Source organism: Myotis nattereri (assembly GCF_964212035.1).
Source record: "Myotis nattereri genome assembly, chromosome: 1".
Classification (NCBI taxonomy): Eukaryota; Metazoa; Chordata; class Mammalia; order Chiroptera; family Vespertilionidae; genus Myotis; species Myotis nattereri.
The window spans coordinates 48,390,933-48,403,559 of record NC_138075.1 but is presented as its reverse complement, the minus strand read 5'-3'; the positions used below and the strand labels follow the sequence as shown (position 1 = coordinate 48,403,559).

General features: G+C 41.0%; 1 protein-coding gene across 1 annotated transcript in view; it reads left to right on the top strand.

Annotated features, from left to right (window-relative positions):
- APH1B (aph-1 homolog B, gamma-secretase subunit) overlaps positions 1-12,627 on the top strand; it is a gene marked incomplete at its 5' end in the record, with an annotated part of 60,384 nt that overhangs the window by 26,761 nt on the left and 20,996 nt on the right. Inside the window, one exon of the mRNA XM_081094447.1 lies at positions 780-973. Coding sequence (XP_080950573.1) covers positions 780-947 — 168 coding nt within the window. The 3' untranslated portion in view covers positions 948-973. The remainder of the gene's footprint in view (positions 1-779; positions 974-12,627) is intronic.

The following is a 12,627-nucleotide window of genomic DNA, read 5'->3' as shown; positions in this document are numbered from 1 at the left end:
TATTCCCTCCCTTAGTCTCCACAAGGCTGGCTCACTCCTCCTCCTGCGTGTGTCTCAGTTTAAATGCCACTTCCTCGGGGCCTTCCTTGACCACCCTAATGGATCACCTCATTCTTACCTGTCCTGTCACCATCACAATTATAACTGTTCTGATCTGGTATTCATCACAGTTTGTAATTATGTAATTAATTTAGTTGTTTCTTCATTCATTACCTATCTCCCTTACAGAGTATGAACTCCATCAGGATAGAAACTAGGGTCTTCACTATTGAGTAGCCCATTACCTCTCAGCACCCCGTCAGTGTTTTTCAAATCAACTTTTGGGACCGACAGCAGTTGTGCAGCCAAAAAAGAGATGCTGCTGTTCCCTCGTTTTCCCTCAAATACTAAGGACTCATACTGAAGTAATTTGGACTTGTCTGGCTTTCTTCCACATTCTAAGAGCTAACTGGTTCTTGCACAGAAAGGATTATAAATGGGGCCCAGTTATATAACATGTATCGTCTGGTGGGTATTCCAGTAGGCTCTGGCTTCTCATTACCTCCTAGGGTTGCCATTCGAATACAGCACAGCCCAGATCTATAGGTGTCTGCTGCCTAGGTTAGTCCGTGTGTCTTTGTGGGTTCTGGTGCTCCCCAGGACAGGACATACATCGCATGTTTGGTGTTTAATAGCATCCCAGCTATTACAAGTATTTCCTATTTCCCTTTGTCTTTGGTTATTCGCATGTTTAATATGCTAGCCATTATTACCCACGCTGGTTTATTTTTCCTTTGCAGACCTTCCTTAACCCTCAGTATGAAATAAGTCTTGTGTCAGCATATATGATCCTGGTGCTCACTGGCATCTGGGCATTCTTCGTTGCTGGAGGCAGCCGCCGAAGCCTGAAACGATACCTACTCTGCCAAGACAAGAACTTCCTCCTCTACAGCCAGCGCTCCAGATAACCTCCCAGAGCCAGCACTCTCAAACAGTAAGCTGCATCTTTAGAGGAAGCATAACTGTGCCTTTTTCTAAAAATCCCTCTTCCTGGTGGAATTGACTGAAAAACAAAACTATCCACCTGTGATATGGCTTTCATGCAGCAGCTCATCCTGCCTGCACATGAGAATGACCTGGTGGGTTTCTGGGCTTCCCCCTCCAGGTGTAATTGGTCTGGGCATTTGGTGATTTTCAAAAGCTTCCTCGATGACTCTGATGTGCAGCCAAGTTGAGAACCATCAGTGTCCAAATAGGAACTGGCTGAGACCACCATGAGTGAATAAGAACCCAGATGTTTAGCTGTCTCCTGACTCACCTCGTGCTGAATGGCAGGCAAGTCCTAGCCATTCCAGTTCTGAAGTCACAAAAGGCCATGGACTGTTTCCTGTACTTCACTAGTACCCTGTCTTATAAGAACATGGCAGGCTGTGCTTCTAAATGCAATAATACATTGCACTGGAGCACTATGATAATTTAGCCAAAGTAAGCTATTGACTAACAAGCTGTATTAGTCTGTAGTTTTTCCATTCTAGATTTTGCTTTCCGAGGCATTACATTGTTTTTCAGCATAGATTCAGTTTAACTAAAAACCCAATCATTTTCTGACTTCCTGGGAAGGTATTCTGAAACCAGGAATTTTCATGCAATTCTGTGAGTCTTTTCTGAGAGTAAGGCTTTTCCCGGGCCCGCAGCACAGCGGACTGCTAGTTGCTGGGCTGGCTGAGGTGAATCCCATTGTCTGCCTCTGAGCAGCGTGGCAGCTGCTGAGTGATGTCCCTGCGCCAGGTTCGCTGGAACTGGAGGAAGTGTATGAGGAAAACGAACCAAGAGGGTGGTGTGGACATGATTCGCTCCTGTGGAACTAACCAGCACTTGCCCCGAATGGTGTAGTGGAAAATTGGAAATAAGTTTTCAACTGCCAAATTCATGTTTTTACATAATCTGTCTATTCTATAGATCTACTAAATGTCTCTGAGTGTTGGTAGCAGATACATAACTCCATTTATAGGAATACCCAAGGTGTTTGTTCGGCTTCAAAACAACACTTTTGATTTCCTTTACAAAGAGAAAATGCCATGAATTGTGCCTTTACTCACTTGAAATGGTTTCCAGTTGGTGGCTTTTAGGAAGCTTATGGTGTGAAATGGAGATTTCCTGCACATTAAAGTGATAACCTCAGCGAATCCCATATGTGCAGCAGACCATCCAAATGAAACAGGAGCAGCAGTGGCGGGGCTACCAGTGGTAGGACGTATGGAAGAACTGGATCAGCTGTAATGGGGAAAGAGTCATGAGCATGTGCGAAATGGAAATGTGGCCAGTATTTTGGGCTGCCCCTCACCATCATTCTGGGAAGCAGAACCTTACCGTTGAACTAGACCTTTTGCAATGAAATTCCCTCCTGTGTTTAAATTACTAGAATTTCTCAGTCTAGGGACTCAAGAACAGTTGTATTTCTAGCAAGGCTACAGTCTTGCCTGAAACAGCAATTGCTTAGTCCCCTAAACAATTACAGTTATTCTCCTAAAGTCTACTTCAGTCCTAAGACCAATGGTTCTGCTGGAGTTTGCAATTTTTCACCTTAATACGAGATTTCCGTTAGGCTAGAAGAGTCATAGGAAAAGCAAGAGATGTAGAGACCAAACAGTGAAATTTACTGTGCAGAATTGAGGGGAACAAGATTCCCACTGAATTGAGCTTTATTCCTATTGGAACATGGTATTTTTTGATGAACACAATAAGAAAAATACATAGTTGGTTATTGCTGTTGACTTAAAATCTCTTAAATGGTTGGCTGATAAAGTATTTGCTGGCCCGTAAAGTGTAGAAAAATCTGAGAATGTTAATATTATTCGTACTTGACCTCTGAGGATGTCCTCTGTGCATTGATAGTTTCATATTAAATAAGGAAGCTGAGATATTGTAAAATCTCACTTATAAAAACTTCTCAGGTGAGAAGAAAATTTTCTTTGATGGTGAGACTGTTGTCTTAGTTCAGGAAGTTACTTAATAGTCCTTGATTACCTATGAATAAAGGAACTTGTAATCGCGATTTCTCGTAGAATGTGAGCATTGTCATAATTAGCTTCAGCACTGTTGTTGCAAATAGCCTCAGAGCCTTGCTTTGCCTAATGCCAAGAAAGCCCAGAGGGAGTGTATGGTCTTCCTCTGTTACTGTATATATATTGAGATGCAATTTTTAAAAAATTGTTATCTATAATGAGCTTTTTGAACCCTGATAGTATTTGGAGAGAGGGAGGTGGTGTTGATGTCGAATGCTCTCCACACAGAGCTTCCTCAGTTTGGAGGGACATGTAGTGGACCTTGACTCGTGTCGCCGCTCTTGAATATGTTGCCACGTGAATAATAGAGATTGATTTTGTTACTCTCTATACATTTGTACTTATTTTTAATTCATTTAAATTAGTCGTAGTAACTGGAGAAGTTCTGTTACCTCAATCCTGGCCTGCCTGTCTGGCAGGATAGCCTCTTTTAGTGTATCGTAATGAAAACATTGCTGAAAGGAATAAATGGTGATATCTGCAGACTGCATAGAAAATAGCTTTTGTTCTCAACGTTAGTATCTCTATTCTCAAGCACATTTACGTGTTTGCTGAGAGTGTCATATTCATTCATAAATGCTAGGTGTTCTTATCCACAGAGTTGATAGCACTCTCAAGCACTTCTTGAGAGTTCTAGTTTTTTGTTAGCTGTGTTTTTCCTGGTCCCCACCATTCCTGACTCCAGGTAGACAGAGTACATGTCACAACAAAACAATTTTAAAGTGCTTTGCTTAGAGCACTTTGTTTATTGCAATGTTTACATTTCTCATTTTATAAAAGGCTTTTTACTTCATTGTATTAAATATTAGTGTTTAGAGAGGTGGGTATTATCTCTATGTACAATAGGCATCATTTAATATGTTATACTGTTATATATACTTGCAATATCAGACCTTGCAGTCAGCACACAATGCAGTACACTCTTTCCAGACCTGTATTTTTCAGTGAACAATAAAAAGATTGTTTGGCACTATTCATTTTCCATGTGTCCCCCTTTTTTTTGGAATGATGTATCCTTTGGTATCTGTTATTACAGTTTTTGTCCTTTATAAAACTTGGCTGTACATTCTGTTGTTTATGACTGTCAGCTCTGAGACATTTTTTTGAAAGATAAGTCTTTGTTATCTGGTTTAAAATCATAAGACCTATTTCATTTCTGTGTGTCCAGAAGCAGTTTGGTGCATAGAAGTTCCTTGAGATGTGGAGGAGAGTCCTCCAAGGTTTTGGAACCTCACCTTGAAAACTATAATTGTAAAATAGTGAATTTATAAAATACCATGTAATTGTGGCTAAAGATGGGAGTTGATTGACAAGGAGAGTGCAGTTTAGTTTCTACCCAGTGACCCTGAGCAGCCTATAGAATCCTTTTCCCCTTCCCCTTGGTGAGGAGACAGTGCAGCTAAGAGATCGAGCTTGGCCTTTGCCATCAGAAAGGCTGCACAGAGATTTTTGTGCTGCAACAGAAAACCATGTGGTGCCTGTTCACTCTGGTTTGAAATGAGGCTCCACGTTTATGTTGACTGTGTTATTAGATGAAATAGCCCCAGGGACCAAGGGCTCTTTGCTCCTAACTTGTAAGCCAGGGGGCACGGGGGGTGTGCATTCCTCAGGTAACAGACCAGATTTGTGTACAATTTTGTCGGCCTTTCCACACTGAAATTGTGGCTCTAGTTTAATTGCTATTTCTGGTATTTAGTTGGGACAGGAATTTCCCTGTGACCAGCCCCAACACATGAGAAACCTCCAAAGGAAAGAAGTGTATATCTACCTTCACCTCATTGAAAATGCTAAGTAGAAGGAACAGCTCAACTGGCTTATGGTCTCCGTCTCAGTAAAAGAATTGGGGGGTTGACACACTGTAAGGCCAGCATGTCAAACTCAAAGGCTAACACGGGCCAAATAAACGAGGCATGCAGTCTACTAGTAAGGTGACCATAATAGACTATGAGCCCTGAGCAGGTCCTGGCTTCAAGGCTCAGTAACGTGCAGGTGGTACTTGTTGCTTAAGTGTGGACGACTGTAAACCCTGCTTCTTCTGCCAGAAGTAAAACCATGTTTTCAGTGTTTGAGCACAGTCAGAGATGGAGTTTACAGTTTTAACCAGGGCTTACCATGCACAGACAAAGGATGACAAAGAAAATAACAGGTGGTAGAGATCTCTGTCCTTGTGGAACATTTAATCTAACTGCCCAGATTAAAACACATAAGTATTACTTTAAGGCAGCTACAAAATGCACTACAAATTTTGAAATAATATAGAAGAGCTCCAATACATAAGATGGTACTTAAAATTTAGGAGTGGATGACGGGCACCTGGGTAATGGATGTAGATCAAGAGGAAAGGTGGGAACTGAGGACAACTCTGGCTGCTCCAATTGAGAGGGTGGAAAGGGGAGGTGGACTTGTCACTGAGAAAAGAAGGAAAACCAGGAAAGTTTGGTGGCCTGAGAGCCAGGGGAAAGTATGTGAAATGATGCTAAATAATGAATAAAGTGAGGAGTAAGAATTGGTGGTTCCATATGAAGATATGGATTTGCTGGGTGACATTGATAAAAGCAATTTCAATGTGGGGACAAATAGCTAAATGGAGTGGATTATAGAGAGTGGGAGATAAGGAAGTAGGCACAGTATATACAGTACAGATAACTATATAATTATAGTAGAGGTATGATAGCCTGAGGAGGATGTGGGGGCAAGAGAGGGTGTTTTTCCTTTTCTTTCTTTCTTTCTTTCTTTCTTTCTTTCTTTCTTTCTTTCTTTCTTTCTTTCTTTCTTTTTTTCCTTTCCTTTCCTTTCCTTTCCTTTCCTTTCCTTTCCTTTCCTTTCCTTTCCTTTCCTTTCCTTTCCTTTCCTTTTCTTCTTCCTTCCTTCCTTCCTCCCTCCCTCCCTCCCTCTTTCTTTCTTTCTTTCTTTCTTTCTTTCTTTCTTTCTTTCTTTCTTTCTTTCTTTCTTTCTTTCTTCCTTCCTTCCTTCCTTCCTTCCTTTCTTTCTTTCTTTTTTTCTTTCCTGTACTATAACAGTATAACAGCATGTTTGTATGAAGATAGGAATGACTCAGTGGAAAGGGAATAATTGATGATGCAGGAGAGAGTGAAAATACTTGTCAAAGCAAAGTGCCTAAGGAAGGAATAGAGTGGGACATTTTGAGCATTAAGTGCTTATTAGGTAAGTAAAAATGTTTAAAATCAATGACTTAAGCTTCTACTTAAGAAACCAGAAAAAGAGGAGCAGGTAATAAATAAATAAATAAATAAATAAATAAATAAATAAATAAATAAAAATTTTTAAAAAAGAGGAGCAGGCAACAGCTAAAATAAGTAGAAGAAAGGAAGTAATGGAGAATATAGCAAAAATCAGATAGAAAGCAGAAAAACAGCATAAGAAATCAAAATCAATAAAACAAAAATCTGGTTCTTTGAGAAAAATCAATATATTTGGTAAAACTCTGGCCAGATTGATAAGGGGAAAAGAAGGCACAAATCAGAGATATCAGGAGTGGGAAGAGACATCACCACAGATCTTATATCTACACTAATAAAAGAGAAACATGCAAATTGTGTCACTCTGCTACGCCCACCAGCCAATCAGAGTGACTATGCAAATTAACTCAACAAAGATGGCGGTTAATTTGCATACACAGGCACAGAGTGAAGACTGAAGACTGAAGAGGTTTGGCTTACTGCGGCCCGAGGGGAGAAGCTTAGCCTCGAGGCTTGGCTTCTCCACTGCAGCCGGACCAAAGGCCTGGGTCCCAGGTGCCGGAGGAAAACCAGTGCCAGCAGCCAGGGGAAGGAAGGCCTATTGCACGAATCTTCGTGCAACGGGCTTCTAGTTATTAAATAAAAAGGGAATACTATAAAAAAATTAAAGCTAATAAATCAAACACTTAGATGAAATGGACAAATATCTATCACTAATATACATACAAAAGTCATCAACAATGTTTTAGCAAATTGAATCCAGTAATATATAAAAGGTATAGTACATATGACCAAATGGAGTTTATCCCCAAAATACAAGGTTGTTTTAACATACAAATATCATTCAGTTCACCATAATAACAGACTAAAACAAACAGGATCACATCAATAGATGCAGAAAAGTTTTAAACAAAATCTTACACCCATTTTTTATTTTCAAAACAATTCTCAGCAAACTGGGAATATAATCAAAAAGAATTTCTCTAACCTGAAAAGGGGACATCTATGTAAAACGTACAGCTAATGCCATACTTAAAACGATAAAAGAGTGAATGTCTTCTTCACTAAGTTTGGAAACAAGGCAAGGATGTCCACTCTTCCCACTTTTATTCAACATTGTGCTGGAGGTTCTAGCCCACTGATGGCGAACCTTTTGAGCTCAGCGTGTCAGCATTTTGAAAAACCCTAACTTAACTCTGGTGCCGTGTACATATAGAAATTTTTTGATATTTGCAACCATAGTAAAACAAAGACTTATATTTTTGATATTATTTTATATATTTAAATGCCATTTAACAAAGAAAAATCAACCAAAAAAATGAGTTCGTGTGTCACCTCTGACACGCGTGTCATGTGTTCGCCATCACTGTCCTAGCCAGTGCAAAAAGACAAGGAAAGAAATAAGTCATACAGATTGGAAAGAAATAAATAAATTTATTTTCAGATGGTATAATTGTCAGTGTTGAAAATCCTAAGGAAGCTACAAAGAGGTGACTAGAACTAATTATTGAACTTCGTATAGTCATAGGATTCAATATCAACATACAAAAATCAATCATGTTTTTCTACACAAGCAGCAAAGAATTAGAAATTGAAATTGATTGGTCCTCTAGAACTAGTTTGCTTCTCAAACTATCTGAAGTGAAGAGCTATTTAAAAATTTTTCTCCTAATCCATCACAGATCAATACTTTTGTAAAACACAATAAAAATGCATTATTACAAAAACGATAAAACAGATATTCAAATTACAAACCCCAAATTGGTATACAAAATTACATTTCATTAAATAAAATAAAAACAAGGTAAAAGGAAAGAATTACAAAAGCGTACATGTTCATTGAAAATGTATTTATTAGCAATTAATACAGAATCTTATTACACTCAACGTCATACCAGATGTTGTGCTAGATGTTGAGAATACAAAAGTGAAACTATGGTCCTAGCCATTATAGAGCATATGATATGTATCCTATTAGTCTATGTAATTACAAATGTAAGCCCTGGCGATGTGACTCACTGGTGGGAGCATTGCCCAAGCGCCGAAGGGGAATGTTTTGCTTTTTGCTTTATACATAGTTATTTTTATTTTTTTCAATGAGTATACATTATTTATGTAATCAGATAAAACCATAACTAGGCACTTTCTGATTTTTTTGTCTTTATTAGAAAGTGTGTGTCATTCAAAGTCTTTCACAATCTGATCCCAACCACTTTTTCTTGCCTCCCACCATCCTCTATTCTCCCTTCCCACACATTCTCAAAACACGTCCCTGTGGGCTCTGCTTACCATGCCCCTTGGACTCTCAGACCTCCACATTTTTGCCTTTGGTTTTAGTTCCAAACAGAAAACATCCTATTCCTCCATCAAGGTCCTGCTCAAATGTCACTATGAAGTCTTTCCTGATTAGACTCAGAAAAGTGGCTTTCTCCACTGTGATTTATTAGCATATTTTTTAATCAAAGAATAATTACTTACAGTAAAATGCACAGATTTGAAGTGCATAATTAGATGGGTTTGGACAAATGTGTAACCACCATGTAGATACAGAACATTTCCTTTTCCCCAGCTGGTTCCCCGCCTTCCTCAGAGGGCCACTGGCTCCAACGTCTATCACCACAGATTAGTGTCACTTGTTTTGAACTGCATATAATGGGAATAACACAAAATGTACTCTTTTGTGTCTGACTTCTCTCACCCAGCATAATTTTCTGAGATTGATTCATGTTTTTGTGTGTATCAATAATTTGCAACTTCTTGCTGAATAGTATTCCGTTTTATGGATATACAGTTTGCTTAGCCATTCTTCTGTTGATGGGCACCTAGTAGCCTCTTCATACTACTCTTCTTTTTTTTTTCTTTTCTTAATTAAATCTTTATTGTTCAGATTATTACATTTGTTCCTCTTTTTCCCCCCCATAACTCCCCTCCTCCCAGTTCCCGCCCCACCATCCGCCCTCACTCCCCACCCACTGTCCTCATCCATAGGTGCACGATTTTTGTCCAGTCTCTTCCCGCACCCCCCACACCCCTTTCCCCCCCAAGAATAGTCAGTCCATTCCCTTTCTATGTCCCTGATTCTATTATGATCACCAGATTATTTATTCACTTGATTCTTAGATTCACTTGTTGATAGATGCATGTTTGTTGTTCATAATTTGTAGCTTTACCTTTTTCTTCTTCTTCCTCTTCTTCTTAAAGGATACCTTTCAGCTTTTCATATAATACTGGTTTGGTGGTGATGAACTCCTTTAGCTTTTCCTTATCTGTGAAGCTCTTTATCTGACCTTCAGTTCTGAATGATAGCTTTGCTGGATAAAGAAATCTTGGTTGTAGGTTCTTGGTATTTATCACTTTGAATATTTCTTGCCATTCCCTTCTGGCCTGCAAAGTTTCTGTTGAGAAATCAGCTGACAGTCGTATGGGTACTCCCTTGTAGGTAACTGAGTTTCTTTCTCTTGCTGCTCTTAAGAGTCTCTCTTTGTCTTTTGCTCTTGGCATTTTAATTATGATGTGTCTTGGTGTGGTCCTCTTTGGATTCCTTTTGTTTGGGGTTCTTGGTGGTTCCTGGACTTGTAAGTCTATTTCTTTCACCAGGTAGGGGAAGTTTTCTGTCATTATTTCTTCAAATAGGTTTTCAATATCTTGCTCTCTCTCATCTTCTGGCACCCCTATAATTCTGATGTTGGTACGCTTAAAGCTGTCCCAGAGGCTCCTTACACTATCTTCGTATTTTCGGATTCTTTTTTCATTTTGCTTTTCCGGTTGGGTGTTTTTAGCTTCTTCGCATTTCAAATCTTTGCCTTGATTCTTGCGGTCCTCTGGTCTGCTGTTGGGAGTCTGTATAATATTCGTTATTTCAGTCCGTGTATGTTTAATTTCTAGTTGGTTCTTTATCATAACATCGAGGGTCTCATTAGATTTGTTGAGGATCTCATTAAGTTTATCAGCGGCTTCTAGACAGTTCTTGAGAGACCTTAAAAGTGTGGTTCTGAACTGAATATCCTCCATTGACAGTTTTGTCCTATTTCTTTGTCTCCACGTTTTTTATGCTTTCTTGGTGCACCCCCTAGTGGTCTTTGTGTGCAGTCCTCCTGTAGTTAAGCCTTGATTGTTGTAGTTAATACTAGGGGGATTTGACCTCCAGGCCAGCTGGCTGTGAGAATCAGCTGTGTCTGCAGTGGGAAAACTTGTCCTCTAGGGAGGTGCTAATCTAGCCTTTGCCTGAGGCTATCTGGCAAATGGCTCTGCGCAGGGCTTGGGCGGGGCGGGTGGGTCGCTCAGGCTCGGGATCAACAGGTGGGCCGGAGAGAGCAGTTATAGTGGCTCTCAGTTCCGTCCCTAGGGGCTCTGCCTCACAGAGTCCCAGCAACCGCTGCAAACCTCGGAGAGAAAGCTACCTTTGAGTTCCTACTGAAGCCAGACAGTCCCGCTTCTCCCGTTTGAGTCTGGGTCCCTAGAGACTCGCCCGGATCTGGAGCTCAGAATCTGAGACTCCCTCCCGATTGAAAGCACCAACTGCACCCTCCGCCGCCAGCCCGCTCTGCGCGCACTCCGTACCTGAGTATTTCACTTCAGCACTGCGCCTCCTCTGAGTCTGGGTATGATATTCTCTTTCCTCCTAGTTGTAGAATTTCCACTCAGCCAGCCTTCCTGTGGTTCTGGATGATGTCCGTTCTGTCTTTTAGGTGTGTTTTGATTTGGTTGTTCAAGGCAGCAATCTCCGGCGTTAACCTATGCCGCCATCTTGGTTCTCCTATCAGTTGGATTCTTCTACTCTTCTTTTTGATTAGTGGTTTCTGTCTGTCTCCCCAAGTGAGATTGTGATACCAGTTGTCATTGAATATGGGGACTCTGTCTAAATCATGGCTGCATCCCCATCATGCAGTCTGTGCTCAGCAAACAGTAGTGTTCATTAAATCTTTGCTTTTGAATAAGAAGGTATGAGAAAGTCTGTTGGAAACTACTTTGAATGATAGATGCGAGATGAAAGGAAATGCCTTTTCCTTTATTCATAACCCTTCTGACACCAAATGTGCGGGGTTTACGACACCAAGCAATTCTCCAGTTCCTGATGGACACCCACTGGGATGTTTTACAATTTCACTCAATTCTGGTACTGACTGCCCGAGGTTAGTGCAGACGCCACAAAAGCAAGGGCTCAATTCCACAAGACTCTCGCCACTTCAGACACCAATCCCAAGTCCCAGGTTGTCACCTGTATTTCTTTTCTTTCTAAAGTTTCCACATATGCACATAGTTTTATTATTTTATTTTTATTGAACTTATTGTAGTGGCATTGGTTAATAAAATTATATAGGTCCCAGGTTCTGTAATACACCGTCGGTATATTGTATTGTGTGTTCACCACCCCAAGTCAAGTCTCCTTCCGTCACCATTTATCTCCCCTTTACCCTTTTCTCCCTGCCCCAACTCCTTTTCCTTCTGGTAGTCATCATCCTGATGTCTGTGTCTACGAGTGTTTTTTTTTCTTCATTGTTGTTGTTTCTGCTTAATCCCTTAATCTGACTAACCTGCTCTAAATTGTGGATTCCCATGATCCCTCCCCAAGTCTGATCATTAGTTAGAACAGCTCACAACACTTAGAATAGCTCACATTTACTTATAATTCATAAGGGACACAGATGAATAGCCAGATAAAGGGGAATATAGATCGAGGCATGGAGAAGGAATTCAGAGTCTGTGCCCTCCTGGGTGCACCACCCTCCCAGCACCTGCCTGGATTGGAAGCTCTCTGACCTGTGGTTGTGAGGCTTATATGGAGGTTGCATTATGAAGGCATGATGGTTTAAATCACCGGCCATTGGTGACTGAACTCCCTGGGGTCGGGAGTGGGGCTCACTAGTCATATGCTTGGTCCCTCTGACAAGCAGCACCCTCCCATCCAAGCACCACCTCCTTAGCGTAAACTGAGGTATGGCTTCGGGGCTTATCATGAGGATATTTAGCAACTCTGTGCCAGGAACTGGGGACCAAATAGCTACTTCTTGGTGTATAACAGTATCACAGGAGATCAATCCACATTTCCCGCAGCGACTAGGAGGGAACGGTAAGTTCCTGATCATGCATGCTCTCCGCAGAAAGCATGTACCATATCAGGAAAGATTTTCAGAGAGTTGTGTGTTGGGTAGTTAGGAGGGAGGGGAACTGAGATGCCTGAGAGTGTTGTTGGATGTCTAGGTAGCGTGGGAAACTGGCTTCAGGAGGCACTAACCGGTTATGCCGCCTGCCTCTCCAGAAGAGTCTGCTCCTTCCAGAGGAGCCGGCTGACTCTGTCATCACTGACACGGAGTTGCTGGAGAGGTCTCAGTCCGCCCTTGAACCCAGGGGCCCTGTGTTTGTTGTCTTCCTTGCAGGTAATT